General features: G+C 41.4%; 1 protein-coding gene across 26 annotated transcripts in view; it reads right to left on the bottom strand.

Annotated features, from left to right (window-relative positions):
- Positions 1-16,731, bottom strand: part of kcnt1b (potassium sodium-activated channel subfamily T member 1b) — a 76,511-nt gene that overhangs the window by 5,832 nt on the left and 53,948 nt on the right. For 8 of the 26 annotated variants that reach the window (XM_082553754.1, XM_082553773.1, XM_082553775.1 and 5 more), the window contains 10 exons: positions 15,303-15,437; positions 14,483-14,594; positions 14,149-14,244; positions 12,925-13,026; positions 12,469-12,552; positions 12,240-12,368; positions 11,754-11,774; positions 11,259-11,556; positions 8,881-8,943; positions 4,490-4,574 (listed from right to left, as the gene is read on the bottom strand). In XM_082553754.1, coding sequence (XP_082409880.1) covers positions 4,490-4,574; positions 8,881-8,943; positions 11,259-11,556; positions 11,754-11,774; positions 12,240-12,368; positions 12,469-12,552; positions 12,925-13,026; positions 14,149-14,244; positions 14,483-14,594; positions 15,303-15,437 — 1,125 coding nt within the window. Of the gene's footprint in view, positions 1-4,489; positions 4,575-8,880; positions 8,944-10,953; positions 11,040-11,258; positions 11,557-11,753; positions 11,775-12,239; positions 12,369-12,468; positions 12,553-12,924; positions 13,027-14,148; positions 14,245-14,482; positions 14,595-15,302; positions 15,438-16,731 lie in introns of those variants that run through there. The other 18 variants (XM_082553756.1, XM_082553757.1, XM_082553768.1 and 15 more) reach the window with 8 other exon arrangements.

Raw genomic sequence — 16,731 nt, 5'->3', positions numbered from 1 at the left:
TCGATTCACACATCAAAAAGGGTGACGCTTTGCGACACAGCTGGAGTTTACATGAAAGGTGTTATAAATGGAATATTTCACATAATACCAGACTTTTCCTGCAGTTCTCCTGCAAAAGATATATTTACGAAACAGTGTGAAGTCATTGTTTGTAGCTGTTTGCAAGCTGCATGTCTGGATATACAGGATGACTGTAAATACTAAGTTGAATAAACTTATAATTTGTCCTTTTCCCCCAGATCAGATAACAAAGTAACAATTTGTTACAGCTCAGTAATAACATAGTAACATTCCCTTTTAATTACCCCACTGAAGTTGTAAGTGTATCCAAATAATAATTTTGTATCAATAGTTGTTATAGCTGAGTGATATTACATTGAAATTATGTTATTGGGTAACAACAAGTGGAGGAGTTTAAGTATCTTGGGATCTTGTTCACGACTGACGGGAGAAAGGAGCGGGAGATCTACAGACGGTTTGGTGCTGCAGCTGCAGTGATGTAGACGCTGCACCGGTCTGTTGTGGTGAAGAGAGAGCTGAGTGTAAAAGCAAAGCCCTCAATTTACCAGTTGATCTACGTCCCTACAATCACCTATGGTCACAAGCTGTGGGTAGTGACCGAAAGAACGAAACTGCGGTTACAAGCGAAAGAAATGGGCTTCCTCCGAAGGGTGGCTGGCCTCTCCCTTAGAGACAGGGTAAGAAGTTCGGCCATCCAGGAGGGGTCAGATTGAGCTGCTGCTCCTCCACATCGAAAGGAGCCAGCTGAGGTGGTTCGGGGATTTGATAAGGATGCCTCCTTGGTGAGGTGTCCCGGGCATGTCCCACTGGGAGGAGGCCCCGGGGCAGACCCAGGACACGCTGGAGAGATTATATCTCTCAGCTGGCCTGGGAACGCCTTGGTGTTCCCCCGGACAAGCTGGAGGAGGTGGTGGCTGGGGAGAGGAAGGTCTGGGCTTCTGTGCTTAGGCTGCTGCCCCCACTACCCGGCCCCAGTTAAGAGGAAGAAGATGGATGGATGGATGGGTAATAACATTCAAGAAACCCGGGGTAAATATAGTAAAACAATGTGCTGGTTACAAAATAATAACCTACTAGCAATAAAATTGCAATATCTGTGCATTACAATATATTTGTATTCTGATACTATATATTTTATAGGGGTGCAACGATACTCGTATCGATATTGAACCGTTCGATACAGTGCTTTCGGTTCGGTACGCATATGTATGAACAATACAAAATTTGTAATTTATTTTATCAACTTTCCTTCTGACGATGCTGTCTGTGTTGAGCGCTCAGTGAATCTGCGTTCGACTACTCCGCCTAGGCTGCACTGTCAGCGCAGATCCACTGAGCGTTCAACACAGACAGCATTGTCAGAAGGAAGAGCGCAGGGCAAGTTAGCGAGACAGAAGTTAAGCTCTCCTTGCAACATGGCAAATTGAACCTCCCCCACCCTCATTCAGATCTGGCTTTTGGAATTATTTTGGTTTTCATGTGACGTATGACCCTGAAGCTAAGCGCGTCATGGACTAAAGTAAAACAGTATGTTGGATGTGCCACTCAATGCACAATTACATGAGTGGGAACTAGTGTGTTAGCGCAGTTAGCTCGTTAACGTGTTGGCTGTCTAGCCCCATGCAGGGGTAGCTCGTTAACGGAGATTTGCCATGTTGTGGCGTTAACGTCATTTCAAGGAGATTAATGCTGACAGCACTAGTGGGAACACAACGAATATGACTGCACATTTACACCGACATCATCCTAGTGCAAAGACAAGTGGAAGCAGACAAAAACAACAAGCATGCATGCTACAAACTTTACCCGAGTCATTTAGACAGCCGTTAGCACATGATTCTCCTTATGGGGACCTGATATGTTTAATATTGTGGCGAGCTCAGACAAGGAGGAGACGGAGGTATCGTTTGGTCTTGCTTCCCGTGAGCTAGCCAGGGAGCACAGCCGTTTATTGACATCTGCAGAAGAACACTGCCGCTAGCTAACTGCTCAGCGCCGCAACCGCACAGCAACAACAACACACAGAGCGCCCTCTGACCCCGGAAGGACACACCGTCGCAGCGAGAAGGCGTCACCCGTCACTATGGCAACATAAACAAAACATAACTGTACAAACAGAACCCCGAACAGCCCTGACCCGCTACATAGCCCCCACCTAAGGGGTCAGTCGTCCCCGACGACCCCATTACCCCACACAAAGTCCTGCAAATGTCCAGGTGCCTTCTTTTGGCGCACCGGCCGGTCACGACCGGTGGGGGAAAAGTCACTCGGGTCAGAACATGGGGTGCCACCATCATCCCACTTCTGACACCAATGTGGCGAGCTCAGACAAGGAGGAGACGGAGGTGTCGTTTGGTCTTGCTTCCCGTGAGCTAGCCAGGGAGCACAGCCGTTTATTGACATCTGCAGAAGAACACTGCCGCTAGCTAACTGCTCAGCGCCGCAACCGCACAGCAACAACAACACACAGAGCGCCCTCTGACCCCGGAAGGACACACCGTCGCAGCGAGAAGGCGTCACCCGTCACTATGGCAACATAAACAAAACATAACTGTACAAACAGAACCCCGAACAGCCCTGACCCGCTACAATATGCTGCTGAGAATATAGCCCAGAAGAAGCGTATAGTATAGCTTTTATTTTGGAAAGAGCCATTTCTCTGTAATAAACTCTCTTTTCCAAAGATGAGTGATTCCTCAATCAGATACAGGTGTTACCGCGCCAGATCCGCGGCCCCGAACCGTAGTAAGGAAACCTCTGGCAGTTACTTGAAGGTTCCGTAACTGACTCGTAGCCGGCAACAGCTTACTATACAGGTCAACTCCGCTAGCAAAAAGATCGAAAGAGGCATAGGAAACTGCTTCACCGAACTTTATTTCTTCTCTAAGGCACGAACACCGCGTACAGTGGGCTGAAACAGTTTACTCACAGCGAGCATCGCCGACACAACTCTGGCTGTCGAGGGAGTTATTATATTCCTTTTATTTATTTTCTTTTCGTCTCTTCTGTAGCTAACCGTTACTTTTTCCCCTTCTCCGCTCTCTCTCTTCACACACACACACACACACACACACACACACACACACACACCAGGCAGTCCCGCTACACACATCCCGAATACATTTCCCATCAGGCTTCATCCTTAAAGGGCCATGCCTGTAACACAGGGCTTGCAAAATCGCTAGCCCGATGGGGGCTAGCGATTTTTCCAGTCGGGCTATCTCTGCCCTGCCCGTCGGGCTATTGTAGGAAGAAAATATATGTCAATGCTTTTGCATTCTTTCGGAAATGTAGCTGGGTAATTATGTCATTGGCATCGGTGAGCCACTGTCAATATGTGACATATTGAAATCGCGTTTGAATTTGCGCTTGTTTTTTGCTTTCACTTTGCAAATGTCCAGGTGCCTTCTTTTGGCGCACCGGCCGGTCACGACCGGCGGGGGAAAAGTCACTCGGGTCAGAACATGGGGTGCCACCATCATCCCACTTCTGACACCAATGTGGCGAGCTCAGACAAGGAGGAGACGGAGGTGTCGTTTGGTCTTGCTTCCCGTGAGCTAGCCAGGGAGCACAGCCGTTTATTGACATCTGCAGAAGAACACTGCCGCTAGCTAACTGCTCAACGCGGCAACCGCACAGCAACAACAACAACAACAACACACAGGGCGCCCTCTGACCCCGGAAGGACACACCGTCGCAGCGAGAGGGCGTCACCCGTCACTATGGCAACATAAACAAAACATAACTGTACAAACAGAACCCGAACAGCCCTGACCCGCTACAATATGCTGCTGAGAATATAGCCCAGAAGAAGCGTATAGTATAGCTTTTATTTTGGAAAGAGCCATTTCTCTGTAATAAACTCTCTTTTCCAAAGATGAGTGATTCCTCAATCAGATTTATTTTTTTAAATTACTTTTGTTTCAGCAACATTAAATTTAAAAACTGTACTTTTGAGTTAAAATATATATTTCTAATTTTAATAAATGACAAATTAAAAAGGCATGAACATTTTTTTTGTATCGAAAAAATATCGAACCGTGACACCAAAGTATCGAACCGAACCGAACCGTGAATTTTGTGTATTGTTGCACCCCTAATATTTTAATATATTTATATTCTAATATTTATATTATGACTTGTGGCAGTAAGTGGTAATAAGGTGATATTTAATATTGGTTAATGCTTTGACATATGAGGATGGATACCATATTATAATTTCCAGGCTTTAATAACAATATATAAGATTTTGATTTGTGTATATCATAGCTGAGCTCCACATGTCAACTATTCAGTAATTTATTACTCAGTTTAATTTACATTTAAGTACCATTAGTGTTGGCTGACCAGTCTAAAAAACATAATGGTTTAGATTGTAATTTAGTCTGACTGTAACTAACAACACACAGATAAAACACAAAGGTGTTAACAAAGTAAAGTGTAGAGGATAAAAGAGAGAGGTCCTTACACAATGTCGTTGAGCTCCAGCATGGTGTCAGGAGGAGGATTGATGAGGACGTAGGACAGCGTGTTCTGGTGGTCGTTCATCTCATCTGTAGAAACAGACAGAGATGGCCTTCAGTGCTGCTCTGGAGCCCTCTCTCGTCCCCCTCCATTATACAGAACATCAACCAGGAAATGAGCCTTTTATCCATTTAAAATATGACACTGCCTTGTTTTCAGCCTTTCAGTCAGGACAAAAGTAAAGTAAAACTTAACGAGCAAGTGGTGCAAAAAATCGGAGGCAAATAACTGCGGGAATAATTTGAGGGTTCCTTGTTACAACTGCTAATGATCATTTAAATCTTAATATGAGGAAACAAATGATCTTATTAAACACATTTAGCATGAATAAAGCCTGTCATTAAGTAATGTAAAGCCTGTATTTAAATGGGATTAGAAAAAAGAACATACAAACTCCAGAATCTGACATTTTTACACGGTCATTTTAAATAGCTGGAGCAGGGGCAGCTTTACCACACTTATACAAACTCTGTGAGTGGAGGACAGTCGCAGTTTTTAAATGTAAATGTTTTCACATAATCAATTTATACAGGATGTCTTTTATTCTATTTTTTTATCATTAATGCAAAATGTTTTCAATGGGTGACTGATCTGGGCTCATCATTCAGTTCTTCCTTTTTTAAACATTTTACACAGTATTCAAAGTTCTTATGGTTTGTATATTTTAAAGATGTATAATAAAATTTGACTAGCAAAAGAGTTTTGAAAGCCTTTAGAGTCCAGTTTGCCATATTCACCAATTTCTTGTAGAAGAAATCAATCCTGCATATATTCTCTACCTTTAACTAGTTCCTTAACCAGGATGTAAATGACGTAGGCTCAAGATTCATAACAATTCACAGGTTGCTGCACGTAAAACGACCAATGTTACCTCAACCTTGATCACAGTTTGGGTGAGGACCCATTAAGCGATCAGTGTGTGCAAGTTTGATTAGATTCTGATGAGTACTGCAGGGGAAGTACCAGACGTTGACAACTGGGGACGAGGACGGATTCACTTTAATAGTTAAACAATTCTTCCAGTCTGCAACAAGCTAATTGAACAATAAATCAACCATGTGATTATAAATTACTGTTAGAAAATTTAATATTTCACAAAATATTAAACTGATTTAGAAAATCTTATTATTTTTATTTGAAAAGCATTTTAATTCGTTTTCAAATCAACCACTTAAAGATACTCATAAATTGCAAAATTCCCCCATTCAGTCCTTTACATCCTGTTATAAACACTAAAAACATTAACAGTTGTAACAAACATCTTTTATTGCTTCAACAACACAGTTAGGCCAAGGAAATTGTTCTGCACTATGAAGAGTTTAGATTTTATGAGAGGAAACCTATGAGAGTTTAACCTTTATTTTTCCAGATGAGTCATATTATGTGTGTGTGTGTGTGTGTGTGTGTGTGTGTGTGTGTGTGTGTGTGTGTTAATCATGTCTGCATGCATGTGTGGTGATTGCACTCCGGCAGTGTCTCCTACTTGTGTCGTGTGATGGGCGGAGGAAGGAAAAGGAGGGCACGTGTGTCTCCGTGACAAACCCACCTGCTTGTGGCCCTTTATAAAGCCAGGCGGGGTGAAAGAGAGAGAAGGTCTAACCGTTACTGACAGGGCACTTTGTGGAATAAGGGGAGGCCCACATGCTGCCTGCTGACTGAAATGGCACCCCATGCGCAGCTTCAGAACGGAGCCAGCATGCAGACAGCGTCCCCAGCTACGCAACAGATCGATCTAAGTCGCATTCCTTTTACGTCCTGCGCATTCCACACGGGACCAACAGGCTGCTAAGGCGGCAGGTTGCCATGCTAACTGACGACACTCAGCCTCCCACCCCCCCCAACCACCACCACAACCCAGCCTCCCCCCGACTGACATGTGACATACGCACAGACAGAGAGGAACATGCTCCAGCATCCGTCAGACTGGACCAAACGCAGAGCGACTCAAACCAAACAGAGTGAAGCAAAGCACATTGGGAGTGTGAGAGTGGAAGAGGTCAACCTGCTGCTTCATCTATTCATCTATTCAGGTACACTTTACAGTTACGGTAATTCTCTGTTCGCCCTTCATCCACACATCGTTACTGCAGACTACTCAGTGTATTAAATATGGGTTATACCATGGCGGCAGATATATAATTGGTAACCAGCTGAAGAAAAGCAAAGGATTTATTGTTGTGGCTCTGTAATCCAGCATAACTATAGTTATAACAATGCTTACTTTTGCTCATGTTAGAGGGTATACTTTTTTTAAACAGTTTTGCTCCTATTAATGCTACTAATTTGGAATCAACAGCTTAAAATCCCCCAAAGCAACAAATAAAGATGATCTAGACCCCTGCCTTATTCATGCTACGGAAGTGTGAATATTTAAATATTATATTTAATATACTGACACTGGTAATTATCCAACTCTGGAAACATGATTCTGGACTGGTCAGCGTTTAAGTTGGTCTCTTTTTGCTTGCGTTCCTATTATTCCCATTTATTAGGGTCAGTGTTTTTTCCCATTAATCAAAATCCTAGTTTTTAATGTAGCAATTTAGGATGTAGTCATTTAGTTATTGTGGCACTAAAATAACTACAGATTGGTCTTGTTCTAATTTAGAAACCTTCGATTTTTAGCTCAAACGTGTGAAACAAATTACAGGAAAAGAACCGAATCCTGTTCGATCCTCTTTTATGCCGTGCGTCATCATTTGTTCTGAGGGAGCACCTTTATCTTTATGGTTCAAAAGCTGGCCTCAAACAAGATGACCACAAAGCACTTTTATAAGTATGAAAATGTTGTCAATCCACAGACTGTGTATTAAAAATAAAATTAGAAACTAAAGGACGCTCCACATTCAAAAGAGATTTTCCAATCATGAGGCAGGCCTGTCTGAAAGCATACCCTGGTTTTATTGCCCTTTCAGGCTCTAATGGGGGCCATAATTTACATGTGCTGAGTTAAATAAGACTTGGAACCATCGATTACGACTGTAAACTCATTAGAAAAGCATTTTCTGAAGTCACCAGAGAGCACTTGGGTCATTTCCTACAGACTTCTACAATCAGATTTCTTTCTGGAGCCAGAGGAGTTGCCCCCTGCTAATACTGAGATGACACATCCTTGCTGGCTTTGCTTTTAAGAGCCACTAGCATAATGTCCACATTATAGCGAGTCTGTGTGTGAAACATATGTTATCATCCTTACAGTCACCAGAACTCAACCCAATCGAACACCGCTGTAAGACTTTCACTGTTACGGCAGTGAAGGAAAATATCTTTGGAATAATTTTGTTCCACCCTGCCAGCAGAGTGTTGCAGTCTTTCAGTATCACCCGCCTTTATATTCTGATTTTTATTTCCTCCCTCTATATTTATTCTTTCCACACAGTGCTCTTGGCGTGCACATTTTGCATAACTACACTAAAGCGAGAAGTTAAACCACTGGAAGTTGCTAAAAAAGCAATATTTTTGGTGAATGTTAAGTTGCTCTTTAAATAAAATTGAGAGCACTCCAGTGTGCAGGAGTACAGAACCACAAGATATATTACCAGAGCAAAAACGCTGAGAGGTAAAAAGAGCTCAAACTGACTACAATCAGCTCAAACTTGACTTCTTTGGGGAAGTGGCCATGGCATAAAGTTAATACACTCTGAGGTGCACTGACATGTGAAAGTAACAGACATGGAGGAGGAAAAGAGCCCCGCTTCATCCAACATGTTTACTTTCTACATCAGACCACCTCCGACACTCGTCGTCTTTTATACATTTATAGAATACAATCTATCCTTCCATCCACAGACATAATGCACTCCGCTCCACTCTTTAAGCCATACTCTGATGCCCTGCAGTACTCTAGCCATTTGGGACGTCACCTCACAGGAACACAGTGCAGAAAGACCAGATGGAGATCGAAAAAGAGAGGGAGAGAGTAGAGTGAGAGACTTGCTGCTGACCTACTGCTGACTCTGGCAGGGGACACACTCACATAAAAAACACACGCACACTCACACTCATGCAGTAAAGTTGCAGTACTGTGATCAACCAGCTAACCTGACAGCCTGGTCCCCTCTGAATACGGGTGCTCTGAAATGGCCTGCAACTCTAAGCAACGGCAGTCACTGTTAACTTCAACGTCCTAATGTATTCATTTGTACTCAAGTTATACGTCAAATAAAACAGATTATATAACTAAAGAGATAAGATAACATCTACAGTTAAGCATTCTTTTTGGTGGGCAAATGCTATTCTTCATTGGATGCTGGCGAAAGGACAAATTCCTTTCTCCACAAGGTGGACGTAATCACTCACATGTTGCAAATGAGTTATAAACAGCACACAAATTACCTTGCAAATATCCTAGATTTACTCGATTCATGACATCGCTCGCAGTGAGATTAGAAACATCCTCTACAAGCCAAAAGGGGAAGGAAGACAGAAGAGGCAGAGAAAGGAGGTTAAAAAAAAAAAACAAGAACAAGAAACAAAAAAAATATCAGGCAGGCAGCAAAAGCATCTGCAGATTAAAAAAAAAGAAAACAACAATCAAAAAAACTCTTAAAAGTGTGAGAGCAATGCAAAGAGGCCATGCATCAGTGTGTGCACAGAATCACTTCCAAATTATTAATCTGTCACATCCTGCTGCAGAAATCCTCACTGACATTCATGGTTCTTTAGAAGATCTTGAACTTCAGGAGTTCTTCCTGAAACGTATTTAATTGACACATTACAACACATCTGGAGCATGATTCTGCTTTTTTGTTTTGAGCCGTGAAGCTGGGAGGAGGCAAAAACGAAAGAAAAAGTGAACTGAAAAGAATGCAGGCAATTTCACTCTGTAATTGCAGTCTTGAATGCAACTGAGACGAGGTTCGTGCTCCTGCATCCTCATGCGTGATGTGTTCACATCCACATGATGGTATGATCATGACTGCGAGGTGGTGTGCGTCTGAGTTATGACACACGGAAGAGGAGTTTGATGGGTGTGAAAGTGATGTGAGAAAATGAGGTTTTCTGAAGGTCAGTGACGATGCAGTGCGATGTCGATGATCTGTACTAACAAGCCTCACATTACTATGTGTTCATGGGAAATGAGATGAGGTAAAAGAAAACAAAAATGACTGGAATACAGATCGGAGGGTTAAATAACTTTCTCAAACACAGCTGCTTGCACTGCAGAAATAATTTAACCAGCTGAGAGAAGCATCAATTAGTGAAGCAAAAGAATCTCATGAACTTGATCCTGAAACCTGAACTTATCAGACTCTAGAGTGTCCTTGCTTCTAAAATTTAAGCTCATGAATATACTTCACCACCAGGCTCAGAAAGTACTTTTGCAGCTGATGCTACGGCCCATTGATTCAGTACGTGCAATCTTATTAAGGCTAACAGGGCCAGTTTATTATATCTCGATTTAAACTGATAACACAGTGACAATGAAATTTGTGGTGGTGCATAGATATGTGACTTTGAGACTTTGAGATGGTCAATATCATTATTATTACGCATCAGAGCAAAGCCCAGTAAAACCAACAGGTGGTAACAGAGTAGGCAACTGAGGAAAGGCAACAAGTGTTCTCAAACAAATGCAAGAACTCATTCTGCAGCTGTATGTAGTAATGGTACCCGTGTTTAATCAAGGAACTCATGGGAGTTCCTCACATAAGGCAGTGATAACAAAGGCACTGTATGTGTAACTGCCTGTGGCATGAAATCAGTCACATGCTATTCTTGATCTGAGCAGATTACAGTGTTCAGGAACAATACAAAAATAAAATCTTTAGCCTGTCCCAGCTTCTAAAATTCTCTGTAGTATAATCTTTGGTTTTTGGATCATTAAAAAACAAGCAGCCTAAAGAGATCCATCTGGGGTGACATTTTCACCATTTTCACTACTAGAAAAAGCGTCGTAAGTAGCTCAAATAAGTCAAAAGATATAGACGCCAAAACAAACATCCATTACAGAGGACATAAATGAATAGGCTGGTTCTCAGGGGGCTATAAATATTTTGAATAATAAGAGCACAGGCCTGGCCTGATTAGTCTCTTGTGCCAAATAGCCAGGGTGCTTTTGTGGCAACATCATAAATCAGTTATCCACAGGGTTCAGGTCCCCCAGTTCTTAGCAACAAGGACTATGAGCAGCCACTTAATGACATCAAGAACCACCACACCTGAGCAGCTAGCAGAAACTGGGAGACGAGATGGACAGGGTTAGCTGGCTAGTAGCATCCTTTTAGAATAAGATGCTTACATACCGCACCCTTCAAAAAACCCTCTCTCAGAAATTGGGCTTTCAGTTTATATGACTTTAATCAGATCTTTATAGCTGGATTCACACTACTATGCTGTGTGGACTTGAATGTCTGTGACTTCTGAACTAAAGGTTTCCTTCTTTGACTTTTCTTAGGCTTCACTCACTGCGATTTAACTCAACCAGTTACAGGATTTCTGCATCCAAAGCTTCTGTGACCTCAAAGTCATGTTTACAGAACTGAGACTCCAATCTGCAACAAACATTATAATTAGCATTATTATTCATTTTCTGGGACATTATGACTAATATTTACAAATTAAATACAAAGAAATACAATCATTAATTAAAATAACTGATTAGAGCAGCTGAACTGTATCTAGTCCTATACAATAAGCTATACTGAGTAATATCTTTCAACCTAAAGCATCAATATATCCTCATATATCATAACATCAGCTGTTCCACTCACCGTATCCCACAGTGGGGAGGCCCAGGTGCTTCATGCGATTCTTGACCAGCTCGGACAGCTCCTGTCGCTCGGAGCGCCGATACAGATTCAGTCTCTGCTGTGAGATGCGCTCCGCTCTGGTCGACGGTTTGACGTTCTTCCTGCTCAGCCGCCGAGCCCACTGCATGCTCTTCTTCCTTAGCAGCGGGTGCTCCGATTGGTCACTCGTGGTGGAGTTTCTGTAGCCCGTCTTCTCCTTCCAGGATCCTCCACGATCACGGTGCTCCTCACCCTGCTCCACGTTGATGGACACCTGAGACTGGAATGGTAAGATGGAAATGTGAATGCTGGATTCTGTGAGGAAAGCGTGCACTATAAGAATAAGAAGCAAACAAACTTTTGATATTAAAAAAAAAAAATACCAGTAAGGTTTTTTGTTTTTTTTTACTTTGCCTGCTTTAAGCAAAAAGGAGTCAGCTGACGTAATAAACAGAATCAAGCCTGTTTGGACCTTACCTGTGCATTACTGTCCCTGCACTGGAATACAAGGACAGACAGACATCCAAACAAAAAGAGATGCAATGAAAGATGAGGGCATTCAGAGCAAACAAATGTTCGAAGCCTTAAACATCAGCATATGGAAGCTTACATATGCTGTATTTAATATTTTATTTATTTATAACTGTATTAATAGCAGTATGTGAGAGTCAGTCAAAAATATAAATCTAATTTCATTGCTTGACATGAATTTCTGTCAGCTGGAATGTATCTGTATTAAGAAATGAATGGTAAATGTGCAGCCTCAAACAAAGGAAAGGCAATTTAGGGAATAGGACATACAAGCTGAAGAATAAGCAAGAGTATCAAAGGAGAAGGACTCAAGCAAAAACTAAAGGAGGGAATGATTAATAGATGGTAGCTGAATTCAAACCACAGGCAAAAGCTGACACCAAATCCAAGACCAGGACTCAGATACTGAGTATCTGATCAAAGTGAACTTGCCTCTGAGGTTGAGAACATATGCGACTCGGTCCGGTAGATCCCGATGGGAATCTCAGCGCTGGAGGAGCAAAGTTTCTGGAAGAGTCTGCCGTAGGTCCTGATCCACAGGTCCTCCTCTGTGATCTTCATCTGAAGTGAGAGATTGACGATAAAGTTGCTGCACATCACAGATGAAATTACTAAAATGCACAAATCACTTGGTAAGATGCAAAAGTAAATTTCCACATACAGCACATAGGTACCCAGAACCAGGCGTGGTGTCCAGACCAAGGAGAAGCCTGATGATGGCAATCATGTAGTCCTTGACAAATGACTGTGGTTTAAAAAAATAAGTTTAAAAGCTTTCGCAAACACATTTTGCAATTGCTCTGAGGGGAAGTTTTCTTTATAACACCTGCAATAAATTATTTTATCCTGTGCATTATGCTCATTAATATTTAATGGCACAAATGTTCTTTTGTAGGATATTCATTTGAGGCTTAAACACGTAAAAAAAAAACCACATTTACTTTAGACAATAAACTGCACCTTACTAGGAAATACTGATGTAACAGCCGTTACCTTTTTAGACACAACTTTCAGACAGAGGAACTAGTGCAGCACAAATTCTAAGGATGAAATCGCTGACAGACAGGTCTATATTTAACTATTTCATAACGAACTAGTTCAAAGTCTGTTATCCCACCTGGTAAAGTAGTGTATCCAGCATGCTGATACTGAACACTCTGCCTGCAGCAAACGGCAGCCGGAACATGAAAGCCAGGTTGGAGCCCTTATCACGCTCTATCTGGAAGCAAAAAACAAAATACAAACAAAAAAAAGGAGCCAAAAAAAGATTTAAGAAAGAGTGGGGATACATACAAGCTTTATCTGTTAGTAATGATGATTTAACTGCATTAAACAAATGCATTCATTCACAAGAGGCCTGAAGTGTGACAAAAATTATTAATGGGTTTATTTGATTTCCTGGAAACTAAGCTAACTCTTTAAATGTCATATAAACTCACCCGACCATGTTGTTTAGTACAGCTGTTAAACTAACTGTTAACACAAAAATCTATTCGGCTGATTGAAGCAGCAACACTCAGTGATTTTAGGCATGTAGACATGGTCAAGAGACCTGCTAAAATTCAAACTGAGCAGCAGAATGGGGAAGAAAGGTGACTTTAAATGTGGTGTGGGTATTGCTACCAGATAGTTTGGTCTGAATATTTCAGAAACTGCTGATCTACTGGGATTTTCCTGCACAACCATCTCTAGGGTTTATATAGAATAATCTGAAAAAGAGAAAAATGGCTCATTGATACCAAAATTCAGAGGAGGATGGCCACGCTGCTTCATAGGAAGGCAACAGTAACAGTAACTCAAATGACCAGTTGTTACAACCAAGGTATGCAGAAAAGCTTCTCTGAATGCACAACACAACAAAATGTGAAGATGATGGGCTACAGCAGCACCTTGTGCCCCTATCGACAGTTAAGAACAGATTTGTGGTGAAGCTAAACCAAAAAAAGCATATTGAAAAAAACACTGCCTGGTCTGATTAGTCTGGTTTTCTGTTGCAATGGTGATGGTGTGCTCAGAAAATGGGTGTAAAGAACATAAATGCATAGATCCACCTGCTTTGCATATCATATCAGACTGGTGTGGTGGTATAATGGTGTGAAGGATATTTTTTGGGACACTTTGGCACTTTAGTACCAGCTGAGCATCATTTAAAAGCCATAGCCTGCTGTATCGTTGCTGACCATGCCCATCCCTTTATGACCACAGCGTAACCATGTTCTGACAGTTGCTTCCAGAACATGGACACACCATGTCACAAAGCTCAAATTATCTCAAACAAGGCAAAGACTTCACTGTACTCAAATGACTTCCACAGCCACCAGATCTCAATCCAATACAGCACCTTTGGGATGTGGTAGAACAGGAAATTGTCATCATGGATGTGCAGCCAAATCTGTAGCAGCTGTGTGAATCTATGCCACGAAGAATTACAGCAGTTCTGAAAGCAAATTGGGTCCAACTTAAAACTAGCAAAGTGTACACAAAAATTGGCCAGATGAGTTTATACAGTGCAAAAAGGTAAAAAAAAAGAAAAAAAAAAAAGAAGACTTCATAGGCTGCAAGTTATAATGCACAACCCAAAGTGCTTACACTTCTCTTTGGGATACTGAGATATTTTTCAATTGTCCAGAAAATAAAACGATCTAAGTCAAAGACACTGAACACGAAACACTCACCTTTTCCAGTTTGGAGAGTGCGAGTGAGTAGCAGTCCTTGGCTCTGAACTGCATGAACCTCATGTTGGATGGATGCGTGAGCTCAGTGATGATGCTGAGACTGGGGAACAACCTGAGTGTGGAGGAAATAAAGTGAGAGGGATGTCAGTGGAAAGACAAAATGCTTTGTGTTGAGAGAGACATGGTGTGGCAGTGATAAATGCTTTTAATTTTAGTTGCTAAATAAATGAGCAGTTTCACAGCTTTGGCAGCTGTAGTTTGTCTTTGAGATGAGCTCTGCCTTTCTGTAAACCCCCTCTAAAAGCTTATATTTGCTCTTTGGCTTTGCAGTAAGAACAGACGAAGACATTAATTAAGTGAATCTGGTGCACACTTGGGCCAAAACCAGAATCTTGACTCATACATAACAAGGGTGAGCTCGCACAAGGCGATCTATACTGTGGTCAAAAACATTAGACTCCCCAAAATTCACTGTGTTAAGTGCGATTGCCGTACTCTGGTTTTGTTAGACGTGGGCATGTTAACAAGAGCTAACGAGAACTCCAACATGTTCTCAACGACAGCTGTCTCTGTGAAAAATGCTTTAGTACAGTAATCAACAAGCATGACACCTCTTCCCCAACAGAGGCACAAAATACATAAAATCATGAACCTTTTTCTCTGCAAAGTGAGAAAGACAGAGGCCAAGCGCACAAAGAGGAGAGAAGCTGAGATGAACTTAATGAACTTGTTCCTGGATCAATAAGATGAGTGGGGGAGTGAGAACAATTGAGACTGGTGGGAGGACACCTTTGAGTTTTTAAAGCACGCTCTATGTTACCTGAACATTGTCTGGACATTGACGATGGTCTTGGCATCTGCCATGTAGTCTTCCTCAGCACTCATAGTGCTCTCCTTGTCCACAACGACCAAGTTGTCAGCATAGATGATACCACACTGCAGCAGGTTGTCCAAGCTGTCCCATTCAGAAAGCAGCAGTGATTAATAGGTTATGACATGTTAGAAAACGGTAAATATAAGAGTAATATAGTAAATACAACCCCAACTCCAAAAAAGTTGGAATCATGTAAAATTTAAAAACAGAATTCAATGACTTGCAAATCTGATAAACCCACATTGTATTCACTAAAGAATATATAAAACATATAAAACAAATGTGTGAACTGAGACATTTTCCTATTTCATGAAAAATATTAGTCAAGTTTGAATTTGAAGAAAGCAACACCTTTCAAAAAAGTGTGAATGAGAGAAACAGCTGGAAGAACATTTTGCAACTAATTAGGTTAACTGGCAACAGATCGGTAACATGATTTGATATATATTTTAAAAAAAGAGCATTGTGGAATAGTAAAGGGTAGAGGTTCACTAATCTGCAAAAAACAGCGCTTATAAATTTAGGAAATATTTCATAATAATGTTTCTCAATATGTTCCTGTGAATATCTCATCATCTACAGTACATAACATCATCAAAACAGCAAAAATTAATAATGGATGTTCGTGGTCTTCGGACCCTCAGGCGGCTGTCATGGAGATGCCTGCATGGCCTCAGGAACACTTCCAGAAATCTTTGTCTGTTAAAATAGTTCACCAGGTTAAACCTCTGTGATGCAAACATGGATGCTGCGTCCTCTGAACTAAAGAGCAGAGGGACCATTCTGCTTGTTATCAGAGCTCCATTCAAAAATATGCACGTCTCTATGTAGTGTGGTGCACATTAGTACACATGCAATTGTCAGCATGCATATCTTTAATGCCACTATCAATGCAGAATGTTACATACAGGTTTTACAGGCTACACAGAGTTACATAGAGTTTTACAGACTGAGCAGATGCAACATAGAGGTAAACACGGCCCTGTTCCAACATTTTTGAGATGTGTTGCTCCCATCAAATTCAAATTGAGCTGATTTTTTTATGGCACATTTCTCTCATTTTAAACATTTTAATGTTGCCTCTTTTAGACAGAAATTGGATTTATGATGTCCAAATCTGCATCGACCAAGAAGGTGAGGAGTTTACTAAGTGGATTTTTATGCATGAATAAATTATAATGAGCTGGACTGCAAAAACAAGTTTTAGATAGAGGTTAGTGGTTACTAAATATATTTATTTTTTGTCAGAATTGACGTGCACTACCAAGCACATTCAACATACCCAGGATATATTTCTGTTGTCTGGCTTACCCTACATCTAACATCAAGAACTAGACAAAGTAGTTGCATGAAAGGTTTTATCAACTCGATAGAT

This window comes from Aulonocara stuartgranti (genome assembly GCF_965226115.1).
Source record: "Aulonocara stuartgranti genome assembly, chromosome: 12".
Taxonomy (NCBI): Eukaryota; Metazoa; Chordata; class Actinopteri; order Cichliformes; family Cichlidae; genus Aulonocara; species Aulonocara stuartgranti.
Note: the sequence above shows the minus strand (reverse complement) of the source record. Positions and strands in the feature narration are given on the sequence as shown.